A 13,114-nucleotide genomic window follows, 5' to 3' on the forward strand; every position below is an offset into this window, starting at 1 on the left:
TACACCCCTGATGTAGCCAATCCTCCAAGAGCTTATGAAAAAGCGCCTTGCAAACTCTTGGACTGGAATGCCAAAGTAGAAAGTCAAAAGGTGACCGGAACTGACAAGTTTGGCCTTGGAAGTAGTGACAGACTTCACATTTCTGAGATCCAAGATCACTGCAGATGGTGACTGAAGCCATGAAATTAAAAGACGTTTGCTCCTTGGGAGGACAGCTATAATGGGCAGTATAATAAAAATAGAGACATCACCCTGCCAACAAAAGCCCATATAGTTAAAGCGATGGTATTTCCAGTAGTAATGGATGGCTGTGAGAGCTGGACCATAAGGAAGGCCGAGTGCAGAAGAATAGATGCTTTTGAGATGTGGTGCTGGAGAAGACTCTTGAGAGTCCCTTGGACTGCAAGAAGATCAAATCAATCAGTCCTAAGGGAAATCAACCCAGTCTGTTCACTGGAAGGTTAGATGCTGAAGCTGAAGATCAAATACTTTGGCCACCAAATGAGAAGGGAGCACTTCCTGGAGAAGATCCTGATGCTAGGAAAGACAGAAGGCAAAAGAAGAAGGGGACGGCAAAAGATGAGATGGTTGGACAGTGTTATTGATGTAACAAACACGAATTTGATCAGACTTCGGAGGATGGTGGAAGACAGGAGGGCCTGGCGTGACTTTGTCCATGGGGTCGCAAAGAGTCGGACTCGACTGTGCGACTGAACAACAAAAAACTCTTGGAGGATTGGCTACATCAGAGGTGTGTGGCCCAATATGCAAAAGAGCTCCTGCTAGAATTCCACCTTTGCTGCCAAGTGTTTTAGAAAGTAGATGGCATCAGGGGGGCTTTTTGCCCAGCAAGCCTTCTGGTTGACCACTGGAGATATGATTAGCTGTGCAGATTTTTAAAATGTTGCTTTGGCAGCAGCTGCCACCACAGCACAAGGATCTTCTCTGGGTGACTGAAAGTAAGCTGTGGGTGGCAGCCGTTTTGTGGCCGTCTGCACCTCCTGCTATGAGCTCAAAGCTGCAATCCTAAGAGCACTTTCCTAGATGCAAGTCCCACTGAATAACATGGGATTTTCTTCCGCATGGATCCACACAGGATTACTCCTGTCGCCGTGTACTGCGCTGGTAGAAAATAATTTTACGGCTGGCATCTGATTCAAAACTGCTGAATTAGCAGTCATCACGAAATTCAGCACTACCTTTCCCCCAGGTTTGAACAGGTATTTGGATTTCCTCACTCGCTGTAGGTGCTAGTAGTTCGGCGAATGACACACCTCCTACAGACGTCAATTAGGTCTGCTGGTCCTGTTTCACGCTGCGCCTTCCTCAATTAAATCTGGTTTTATGTTAATCCAATTCTGCCTATCTAGCTAAAGTTGGGAGGGGTCCCTCCTCACCCACTCTAAAACAGAAGTATTTTCTCTTGGGTTCTTTCCAACTGGCCTCTCTTTTTAAGGGCTCCCCATTCCTTCACTTTCATTACTTCTAAACGGTAAGTATAAGGAACTGCTCTGGATGTTCACATCCTACATCTGCTGAAGAGAGCTCTGATTCGGGAAACATTGTTTATTTGTTTGATTGATTTATAGACCGCCCTCCCCCATAGAGGGTGGTAAACAATGTAATTATGGAAATATTTACAGATCAGAATAGAAACAAAGCAATAAACAATTCTGTGACTAATATCTCTCTCTCTCTCTCTTGGCTTGACTTCGCGAACGAAGATTTAAGAAGGGTGCAGTAGTCCACGTCTGCTGCAGGCTCGCTGGTGGCTGACAAGACCAATGCGGGACAGGCAGATCCAGCCACAGTGGCTGCAGGGAAAAGTCTGATTTGGGGTTGGTGCTGTAGCAGTGCGATTCTTCCTCAATCTCCTTTTGTCCTCAAGACCAGCTATGCGTGCATTCTCAAAGGAAGAGACAGCCTGGTGGATGGTGTGCCTCCATGCTTTGCGATCTGAGGCTAGGTCAGACCACTGGTGATGGTTGATGCGACAGGTGCCAAGGGATTTCTTCAAGGAGCCCTTGTACCTCTTCTTTGGTGCCCCTCTATTTCGATGGCCGGTGGAAAGTTCGCCATACAGAGCAATCTTGGGAAGGCGGTGGTTTTCCATCCTAGAAATATGCCCTGCCCAGCGCAGCTGCGTCTTCAACAGCAGTGCCTCGATGCTTGTGACTAATATAGCTGGTGCTTAAAAGACCAATTTTGTCCTTACCCCACAGGGGAGAAGGAAAGAGGAGGAAGCCAGGTTTGATGGAAAGCCGTTGCTGTCATCCACAGGCCTGGTGGAACATCTCTGTCTTACATGCCCGATGGAACTGTGCTATGTCCTGCAGGGCTCGGCTTTCATTTGGCAGAGAGTTCCACCAGACAGGGACCAGGGCTGAAAAAGCCCTAGCTCTGGTTGCGGACAGTGGATGTCTTTTGGGCCAGAGATCACCAGAAGATTCACCTCTCCAGAATCTGTGTGGATTAATTTTGTTAGGCCATAAAATACCCTGGACTCCCATTTAGTTTCTGCAAGCCACAGACTAGCCCCACCCATTTGGAATGACTGCCTTCACATTAGTTTCCCTGGCTCCTATTTTTAGCAGCCTCTTGGAGAAAACAGTAGCCGTCTAGGGGGAAGATGGAGTTCCACGTATGCATGGCGATGCGCCTATTAATGGAGCTATAATACAATCGGTTCTGGGAAAAGCTTGTAAAGCATTTTGAACATGGGAGGAGGGAGGGAGGAGGGAGACACATCTGCACACTTTCCGAAATGTTCCCTTTCTCCCAGAGATATGCCAAGTTTCCCTTAAAGAAAAACAAAAAACCTCCAGCACAATGTTCCTCCTAAACTGCAGTCTTGTGAGCAAAAATTCTAATTTGTGAGCTACTGGTATTAAAGTTGTGGCCTACTGGCATTAAAGTTGTGAGCTACTGCATAAATTAGTGTGCTCTGGGGCCATTTTTCCTGAGCTAAGACAAAAATGTATGAGCTGGAAGCCAAAAATCTGTGAGCTAGCTCACGCTAACTCAGCTTAGAGGGAACACTGCTTGCCAGGTACCAAAGCACTCCCAAAGGAGGTTTATTCTGTTCTGCCAGCCAATACTGTCTTTCATCTGGTTTGACAATGGCAGCTTTGACTCGCAGTAGGGTTACCAGTCCTGGGTCCAGAAATACCTGGATTTTTTTTGGGGGGGGGAGGGTGGAACCTGGGGGAGGGAAAGGGCTTGAGGAGGGACAGGGTACAATGCCACAGATTCCACCCTCCAAATGAGCCATTTTCTCTAGGGCAACTGATCTCTGCCGCCCGGAGATCAGCTGTAATAGTGGGAGATCTCCAGGTAGGGTTGCCAGATCCTGGTTGAAAACCACCTGGATATTTGGGGATGGAGCCTGAGGAGACCTGAGTGAGGTATAATACCAGAGTCCACTCCATAGCATTCTAGGGTTGCTAGGTCCAATTCAAGAACTATCTGGGGACTTTGTGGGTGGAGCCAGGAGCAAGGTTGTGACAAGAATTATTGAACTCCTAAGGGGAGTTCTGGCCATCACATTTAAAGGGACCACACCACACGCCTTTTAAATGCCTTCCCTCCACTGGAAACAATTAAGGATGGGGGCACCTTCTTTTGGGGTTCATAGAATTGGACCCCCTGGTCCAATCTTTTTGGAACCCGAAGGGTATTTTGAGGAGAGGCACCAGATGTTATGCTGCATATTTGGTGCCTCTATCTCAAAAAACAGCCTCCGCAGAACCCCAGATACCCATGGATCGATTATCCATTATACCTTATGGGAATTAGTTTCCATAGGGAATAATGGAGTGCCCAGCGGACATTTCCCTCCCCCTGTTCCGCTTTCCGATGACCCTGAAAGGGGGGGAGGGCCTCCAAACCGGGGGATCCCCTGCCGCCAACTGGGGATTGGCAACCCTGAAGCATTCGTTTTCTCCGGGGGACCTAATCTCTGAAGTGTCATTGCAGGGGCTCTCCAGGTTTTACCGGGAGAATGGCAGCGCTATCTCCCGGCGCTACCTGGAGGCTGGCAACCCTGCGTGACTGCAAAATCGTGCTGGTCCCTAAGCGGCTCCTGGATTCAAATCTAGCTTTCCTAGCGCCGACCAAGCTGGAGTCTTGCACGCAGGGCCAGCCTCTTCGTGGAGGGACTCTGACGCTCCGTCTCCTACCGCGGCCCGGGAACTGGGTGGGGAAGGGAGCGCGCCGCAGCCCACCCAATGCCCGAGCGGGGCGGAGCAGCCCAACTCGGCCGAAGCCCCGCTGGGTTGGTGGAGAGCGCCGCGATGCACAAGGCAGAGGCCCGGCCACGTCAGCACGACCACCCGGGGGCCGCTGCCAGGGGAGCCGCGGCAGCAAGCGACGGCGGTCGCCTTCGACCCAACCTGGCGCCCCCTCGACCCACCGAATGCCCTGCGGGGCTGATGCTGGTAGGTCTGGGGGGAGGGGGGGGGGGGGAAGCGCTGCGCGGGGAGGGGGCGTCCAGAGGAGCAAAAAGAACCGCAGAAATGGCCTTTGGGGGGGGGGGGAGAAACACTTTCAAGCGCACTTCCTAAACTTTCTCCAACTTTTTCGCCTATGGGAAAGAGAAAAGGGGGGGGGGAGGTGGCGTGCGGAGGGTGTGTTGGGGAGGAGCAAAAGGAGAATCGTGGCAGGGACACAGCGAGAGTTGCCAACAAGCCTGGAGGAATAAAATGGCCCGTCCCTTTAACGGAGACTTCGTGACCTTTTTACCAGGTTATGTTGTTTACTCGCGCACTGTGAAAAGTAGCCGCTACCCATTCCCCCTCCCAGGCTGTTAGCCACCCTGCCGCCACGGGCCAAAAGTCGATGGTGCCTGGAAAAGGATATTGATTGGGTAATAGCAAGTCATTTCTCCGCCCCCTCCCCCCGCAGATTCTAGTTGGATCAGCAAAGAGACAATCCCCCGACGAAGCTAACACAAAATGTGTGGGGACTGGAAAATAAAAATATCTTTATTGACCTATTATTGTAACATATAATTATATTATATTATAATAATTATTATAATACCCAGTGGGCGCCCAACAGAGCTTACATGGTTGTTAATTATTATAATCATTATTTTGAGTGCTGGATTATGATGAACGTCTGGCCCCCTCCACATTAAAAATTCCTAACCGGCTGATAGAAAACTGACATCTCAGCAAGGAAGCTTGGCTACATGAATATCTTTGGCTTCAGCACTCTTGCTTTCTGGATGGTGGGATTCCCCCTCCCACCTGCCCCTGTATGCAGGCACTTTTGACCATCTTAACTCTCATCCACAAGCAGAAGAAATTCTGGTGTCCACATATCCTGAGGAATGCCAGCCTCCAGGTGGGACCTAGGGATCCCCTGGAATGACAGCTCATCTTGAAACTACAGAGATCAGTCCCCCTGGAGAACATGGATACTTTGAAGGGTGGGCTCTGTGCTACTGTATCCCACTGAGGTTCCTGTCCTCCTCAAGCTCCACCCCCAAATTCCCAGGAGTTTCCCAACATAGAGCTGTCAATCTTAACCCCCTAGTTTGATGTAGTGGTTTGGTGTAGTGGTTAAGTGCGTGGACTCTTATCTGCGAGAACAGGGTTTGATTCCCCACTCCTCCACTTGCACCTGCTGGAATGGCTTTGGGGGAGATTATAGGAGATTATCAATCGCTCTGAGTCTCTGATTCAGAGAGAAGGGTGGGGTATAAATCTGCAGTCTTCTTCTATCCCTGTTCCAGTGGCCAGAAGTGACTTGGGGCCCTACTGCCAGAGCTTCTGGCAGGGCCCACTGTTATAGACACCCCACTGCCACCGCTCATCTATTTGCTAGTGCTCTGCCGTTCTCCCAGCTCTTTCCCAGAGTCACTGAGAAAACAGCTGCAGACAGTGCTGAAGGTGGCCAGTGGGAGAGCTCAAAAGCTGGCAGGCTAAGGACACACAGGTGGAGGGAGGGGAGGGAAGCAGGGAGTGTGTGGGGCCTGGGAACTCTGCGCCCCTCAACACCTGGCCCTGTTGGCCAGGCATCAAAAACCAGCAAAAAAAACCCAGCTTAACAAAATCAGGGCCTGTTCTCCAAAGCAACGGTTAGATGGCATTCAGTGGGCACCGGGCTCCACTTGCAACACAGTCAGCAACACAGGAGGTGACGTGCATCCTCTCCTTAGCCTGTGCCACGCTGGCCAGATCCAAGGCAGGGGCTAGCTTACCTCACAGGGTTGTGGTGGTGTGGATATCAGGGAGAAGGAAATATCGTTGTATGCTGTTCTGGTATTTGTATAGGGACTGTTCGTCTCTCTATTACGGATGTGTCCCCGCTGCTTATTTTACAGTTGCCGACTATTGGATTAGTACACAAAATCATAAATATAGATATTTAACTTTATTAGCCAGATTTATTAGCCTGAGAGCCATTTTGGTGTAGTGGTTAAGAGCACATATTCTAATCTGGGTGGGGTTGCCAGCTATGGGTTGTGAAATACCTGGAGATTTTTTTTGGGGGGGGGGAGCCTGAGGAAGGTGGAGTTTGAGGAGGAGAGGGACTTCAATTTTATTTATTTATTACTTTCCATTTATATCCCGCCCTCTCCGCAAGCGGACTCAGGGCGGCTTACACCATCATAAAAAAACAATCAATCCAATAAAACATATAAAACCATAAATTACATATATCAACTTTAAAACCATTCTATAGCGCTATTTCAGTCCAGTATAGGCGGTACTGACTTCTCGACTATGATCGCCAGCATTCTGTAGGATGTCCGGTGGCAGCCCTTTTTCAATCAAACCGCAAAAGCCTGTTTAAACAATTAGGTCTTACAGGCCCTGCGGAACGCAGGCAAATCCCGCAGGGCCCTTATAGCTTCTGGGAGGGTGTTCCAAAGTTCTGGTGCTGCCACCGAAAAAGCCCTGGATCTCGTCATACACAGCCTGGCTTCTTTTGGGCCAGGGGCAGACAACAGATTTTTTGTCCCTGATCGCAGTGCTCTCTGGGGGATATATGGGGAAAGGCGGTCCCGTAGATAGGCAGGTCCCTGACCATAGAGGGCTTTAAAGGTTAATACCAACACCTTGAAGCGAACTCGGAACACAACAGGCAACCAGTGCAGCTCTCTCAGCACTGGCTGAATGTGCTCCCGTCGCGGTAGCCCCATTAACAACAATGGGGCAGTATGCCATGGAGTCCATCTTCCAAAGCAGCCATTTTTTCCAGGGAAACTGATCTCTGTCGCCTGGAGATCAGTTGTAATCCCAGGAGATCTTCAGTCACCACATGGAGATTGGCAGCCCTGAATCTGGGAGAACCAAGTTTGATTCCCCACTCCTCCACATACAGCTGGTGGTGTGCCCTTGGGCCAGTCACAAGTCCTTTCAGAGCTTTTCTGTCAATAGCAGTTCTTGAAAGAGCTCTCACAGCCCAACCTACCTCTCAGAGTGTCTGTTGTGATGAGAGGAGGGAAAGGGGACTGTAAGCCGCTTTGAGACTCCAAGTGAAGGGTGGGGTATAAATCCTACTCTCTTCTTCTTCAGATGCAGTTTGTGTCCAACACAGCTGAATATGTTGGAAGGCTTAAAGGCATTCGTGGATGGAAAGAAAGTGTTCTTGTGCTTCGAGAGCAGGGGTGTCAAATATACGACCCATGGGATGGAACTGGCCCATCCAGGGCTCTTATCCAGCCCGTGAGCAACTGGTGCTGTTCTCAGCCCATGAGGGAAAAGTGGCTGTGGGAGGACAAAAAGTGCCCCCTGGAGGTTTTGAAAACAGGCTTTCTGCCAGGCCTTTCCCTCAGCTCCACCACTTCTGTGGGAAATGCAAGAGGGATGAGAACTGGAGGGGGGGGAGAGCTGGGCTTTTGTGGGTTCCGCAATAAACCGGTTGCTTAATCCAGTTTGCCTGTGTCCTTTATAATGTTTATATTTCCGGTACCTGGCATTACATTTTACAGCACACATGGCCCATCCAGACAAACTGATACCTATGTTAGATCTAGCGCTTGTAACAAATGAGTTTGACACCTCTGTTCTAGAACAGGGGTGTCAAAATGCAGCCCGGGGGCCAAATCAGGCCCCTGGAGGACTCCTATCAGGCCCCCAAGCAACTGGCTATCATCTGCTTCCTTCTCCCTCTTTCTAGCTTCCTTCTGCATAACAGCTTGCTTTGACAGGCTTGCTTGATTGCACAGGAGCTACAGAGCAAAGCCTCTATTTTCTGCACTGGCTGAGGCTCCTCCCATGGGGAGGAACAGGAGGAGGGATAGCTTGCTTTGCTGTCCCAATTGCACAGCAGAGCTACTGAGCCAAGCGTCTCTTCCATCTGTTGGCTGAAGCTCCTCCCCCTCCTCATCCCCTGGGGAAGGAAGGAAAGAGCCAGAGCTTCCTTTGCCCAGTTCCCTGGATCCTGTGGGAGAAATACAAAGAAAGCGCCTTTAAGATCGAGTGCTAATGTTTTAAGCATGCTTTATTTTAAGGGTCTTTTGTGTTGTCTGTGTCTTTTATAAAGTTTATAGCTCTGCTACCTAATCTTAAATAGGTACACACGTGGCCCAGACCAACATGGCCTGACCCGGCCTGACAAAACCTCATTTATGTCAGATTCGTCCCTCATAACAAATGAGTTCGGCACTCCTGTAACAGAAGATGTCTCACACATGTTGTTACATTGGCCGTTTTCCCACTGACATTACTCTGGAGCGACGTCCCTCTTCACCCACCAACTGCTGCGCACAACCAGGAAGAGCCGCGGCTTTTGCGTCGCAGATGTAAACTGGTTTTTAGCGGTTTACATCTGCGACGCAAAAGCCGCGGCACTTCCTGGTTGTGCACAGCAGTTGGTGGGAAATCTGTGCAGACGCTGCGCGGTGAAGAGGGATGTCGCTCCGGAGTAAGGTCAGTGGGAAAACGGCCATTGTCTCCTGTTTGTTATGTGCTAGTGTTGCACCAGTAGCCCTTCCATATAAATTAGAAGCAGATCCGGCCCTCGTAACAAATATGTTAGACACCTTTGGCTTAGGATGTCATTGTAAGCTCCTCGATTTAAGGAGCAAAAACTCAATTTAAAGCAGGCCACCACAACTCCTGACATGGGTTTACGCGGCTGAACTTCCCAAAACCTAACTACCTTCTGTTAATATTCTCTTCCAGCATCCTCTCTCTGAAGTCCTGAGGGCTGAAAATGAGAGGCACCTGTGGTTTCTTTGATTAAGCCTCCAGGAACTGAAGTTAATGAAAAGGGGCTTTCCCCAAATCCTCCCCGGGTGTAATCGCCACTTTCATAGAATCATAGAGCTGGAAGGGGCTTCCGGAGTCATCTAGTCAACCCCTGCATAATGCAGGAACTCCACAGATGCCTCCCCCATGACACCTGCTCTATGCCCAGAAGATGGCAAAAACCTCCAGGATCCCTTGCCAAACTGGCCTGGAGAAACTGACCCCAAAGTGGCAATCAGCAATCTGGCTTGCCTTGTCCTGACCCCCATAAATAATATATATATATATATATATCTTGCTATTTCCAGGAACCATCCCTCTACACAGTCAAAGCGATTTTCATCTTGGACAGCTTTGGGCAAAGACTTCAGGCCAAGGTCAGTACCACCAAATGGCTTTGTTGACAGCCAGTCTGGTTTCTATAAGATGTCGAGATAGAGTTACAAATACCGTTTGAAAGTTGAGGAATGCTGAATCTCTCTTTAGGGATCCCTGCCACTTGCTGAAAGTGAGACACAAGATTGATCAGAGATATAGAGATGTCTTATTTACAGTTGATGTCCCCCATTCTTTCTTTGGAAAACTCAGAACAGACTACCTGTGGCTCCTCCTGGACAGCTTGAATCCAGGCTACCAGAGGAACTGCCAGAGGAAGAGCCAGGTTGGTGTAATGGTTAAGTGCGCGGACTCTTATCCGGGAGAACCGGGTTTGATTCCCCACTCCTCCACTTGCACCTGCTGGAATGGCCTTGGGTCAGCCATAGCTCTTGTAGGGGTTGTCCTTGAAAGGGCAGCTGCTGTGAGCCCCACCCACCTCACAGGGTGTCTGTTGTGGGGGGAGAAGATATAGAAGATTCAGGGAGAAGGGCAGGTATAAATCTGCAGTCTTCTTCTCCTCCTTCCATGTGTGCTGGCCCGCTGTCTGAGGTCAGCTGGGGAGGTTGTGGGCTGTAAGAGCCCACAATGGCAGGAGGGTGTCTGGTAGAGAAACCTCGAGCAGACTTTTTGGTAGCCCCCCCCCCCGCAAACTCCTTACCCAATTAATTGTTCTTTTTTTGGAGCTTCTTACCGTATGAGTTGCATTTGGCCCCCATCAAAAAGGCCATCCAAAAAGAGCTTTAAAAACTATTTTAGAATGACTTTTTAAATTCATTCCTATCCTGGGATTTCAGTCATGGATTAGTTGCGAGAAGTTTTTTTAAAATCTCTCGTCTTTATGGTTTAAAAGGACAAAAGAACATAACAACTTCCTTACTGGAACTGATCAAAGGCTTGAGCACTCATAAGCTAAGTCAGAAAGTAGCAGCATTTGCTTCCAAAATGCTCCCAGCGACTGTTATTTAGAGATATACTGTCACTGGATAAGGAGGTTCTCTTTAGCTGTCATGGCTGATACCCATTGCTGGACCCAGGGCTTTTTTTTTAGAAAAGGCCCAGCAGGAACTTATTTGCATATTAGGTCACACCCCCTGATGCCATGCCAACTGGAACTGCATTCCTGCTAAAAAAAAAAAAGCCGTGGCTGGACCTATCTTCCACGAAAACAGTTCTTCAACAGGCCGTACTAAATTTAATATCCATGGACTTTTCAGCTCGAGTGAAGATGAAAATGGGAATTAGATGTAAAAAAATCCAGGGTAGTTGTAGTAACAGGGTATTTTAATTTGTATTGGGGTTGGGAGTCAATATAATATGAATTTTCTCCAAATGGCAGATGTTCCCCATTCAGAAATAATACACTTTTTTTCAAATAACAAACTGTTAGCAAAATGTTGCTCACCAAAGAAGGGAAATGAGATGGCTAGTTTTAGAAGCATCAAAAACCCTCTCAAACTTGAGCAAAGTTGATTCTTAGTTGCAGGGCTTTTTTTGGTAGAAAAAGCCTAGCAGGACCTCATTTGCATATTAGGCCACCCCCACCCCCTGACATCACCTGCTTTTTTTTGAGCAGGGCTTTTTTTTGAGCAGGAACACAGTCCCAACTGGCTTGATATCAGAGGGTGTGGCGTAATATGCAAATGAGTTCTTGCTGGGCTTTTTGTAGAAAAGGCCCAGCAAGAACTCATTTGCATATTATGCCACACCCTCTGATATCAAGCCAGTTGGGACTGTGTTCCTGCTCAAAAAAAAAGCCCTGCTTAGTTGTGGGTTATCTGCCCACCCCTGAGCTGTCTCATTCTATATGACATTCTTGCCTGTCTGTCCACAGTACTACGATGACACCTTTCCATCTACAAAAGAACAGAAGATCTTTGAGAAAAATGTCTTCAACAAAACTCACAAGACTGACAGTGAGTATGCAGTGCTTTGGGATGGAAAGAGTCTGGCAGCCAGCAGTCCTCAGCAATACTTTCTGGCTCAATGGCCCAAGTTTCTCCTCCTCCCTTTGCCAGATACAGAGATTTGAAGCAGCAGTTGTGAATAAACAAAGATCCAGATGATCAGGGCTTTTTTTGTAGAAAAAGCCCAGCAGGAATGCATTTGCACGTTAGGCTACACCCCCTGGTGTCACCATTGTTTCACATAGGGCTTTTTTGCAGAAAAAGCCCAGAAGGAACTCATTTGCCTATTAAGCCACACCCCCTGATGCCAAGCCAGCCAGAACTGCATTCCTGTGAGTTCCTGCTCAAAAAAAGCCCTGCAGATGATAAAGAGGAAGGCAGAGAGATGAGGAGAAAGGAGGAGCTGTGGCATCAGTGACAAAGAGGCCAAATCAACAGGCCACTTTGACGAGGCTGGGGGGAGAGAATTAGAGTTTTCAACCTCCTGGTAGCGGCTGGAGATCTGCACCAAAATGTTTCTGACTGACTGCAAACAGATTATCTTGGGCTTGTTTATTTGTTAAAAGGTCGGATCTCTGTTGACTGGAGATCAGTTGTAATCCCAGGAGATCTCCATCTACCACCTGAAGATTGGCAACCTTACTCTTACAGCCTCTGGCCTGAGTTTAACTTCCAGCTTTATGCTCTCTGAGCTTGGTAGCCCTTTGAAGGTAAACAAGCAGCCCTACCAGTCTGCGAGAAAAGTTTGGGTGTGTTCTGGCTGCACCCACTTCAAAGGTCAGCCAGGGACAGTGTTAGCATCAGAAAAATTAAAGTTATTAAAGAGCATACACATGCGGAAGAAGGAGTGCAGCATTCTTCAAAATCCTATCCCAGCAGTAGTCTGAAGACTTCATCTCTCTTTTTCCCTTCCTCAGGTGAGATCGCTTTTTTGGAAGGCCTAACTATTGTCTATAAAAGCAGCATTGACCTCTTTTTGTACGTAGTGGGGAGCTCCAATGAAAATGAGGTAAGCCTTGCTTCTGAGAACAGTTTTCTAACAAGTGGACAGAGCACCAATGAACAGTGGAGCCTGGATTCTCTCTCACCTCCACCCCAGTCTGGGATCCGTTCTCACACTTCCTTTCAGTTTTGTCCCTCACAGTTTAGATGATCATTTCACAGAGGTTATTATTTTTGGGGGGGGGGCTCATTTCTCCCCCTTAAAGGAGGAGTATTCCTTTATGCAGGGTTCCCCAACCTTTTCAAGCCTCTCAGCATCTTTCACATTCTGAACAGCTTGGTGGACACAGCCACAAAATGGATGCAGGGCCAGCCACAAAATGGCTGCCATGGTGAAGATCCTTGTGCTAGAGGGGCAATTGCTGCCAAAAGAATGTTTTTTAAAAAAAATCTGCACAGCCAGAGGCCAGTTGGAAACCTAGACTGGGGGAAAAATACCCTCCTGGCCTCTTCACTTTCTAAAAACACTTGGCAAGCACCAGGGAAGGTGTCGCCAGGACCCCTGCTTTATGGACTTTGAATCATGCCCATCAGATTCTGTAATATACAGGGGTGGAATTCTAGCAAGAGCTCCTTTGCATATTAGGCCACACACCCCTGATGTAGGCAGTCCTCCAAGAGCTTACA

General features: G+C 48.5%; 1 protein-coding gene across 2 annotated transcripts in view; it reads left to right on the forward strand.

Moving 5' to 3' along the window:
- Positions 1–4,169: 4,169 nt before the first annotated feature.
- The window catches only part of COPZ2 (COPI coat complex subunit zeta 2), a 33,640-nt gene continuing 24,695 nt past the window's right edge, over positions 4,170–13,114 (forward strand). Inside the window, exons 1-4 of one of the 2 annotated variants that reach the window (XM_060255901.1) lie at positions 4,170–4,436; positions 9,512–9,580; positions 11,413–11,494; positions 12,403–12,494. In XM_060255901.1, the coding sequence (XP_060111884.1) occupies positions 4,227–4,436; positions 9,512–9,580; positions 11,413–11,494; positions 12,403–12,494 (453 nt within the window). In that variant the 5' untranslated portion in view covers positions 4,170–4,226. The remainder of the gene's footprint in view (positions 4,437–9,511; positions 9,581–11,412; positions 11,495–12,402; positions 12,495–13,114) is intronic. The other variant, XM_060255900.1, reaches the window with a different exon arrangement.

This window comes from Heteronotia binoei, chromosome 15 (genome assembly GCF_032191835.1).
Source record: "Heteronotia binoei isolate CCM8104 ecotype False Entrance Well chromosome 15, APGP_CSIRO_Hbin_v1, whole genome shotgun sequence".
Lineage (NCBI taxonomy): Eukaryota > Metazoa > Chordata > Lepidosauria > Squamata > Gekkonidae > Heteronotia > Heteronotia binoei.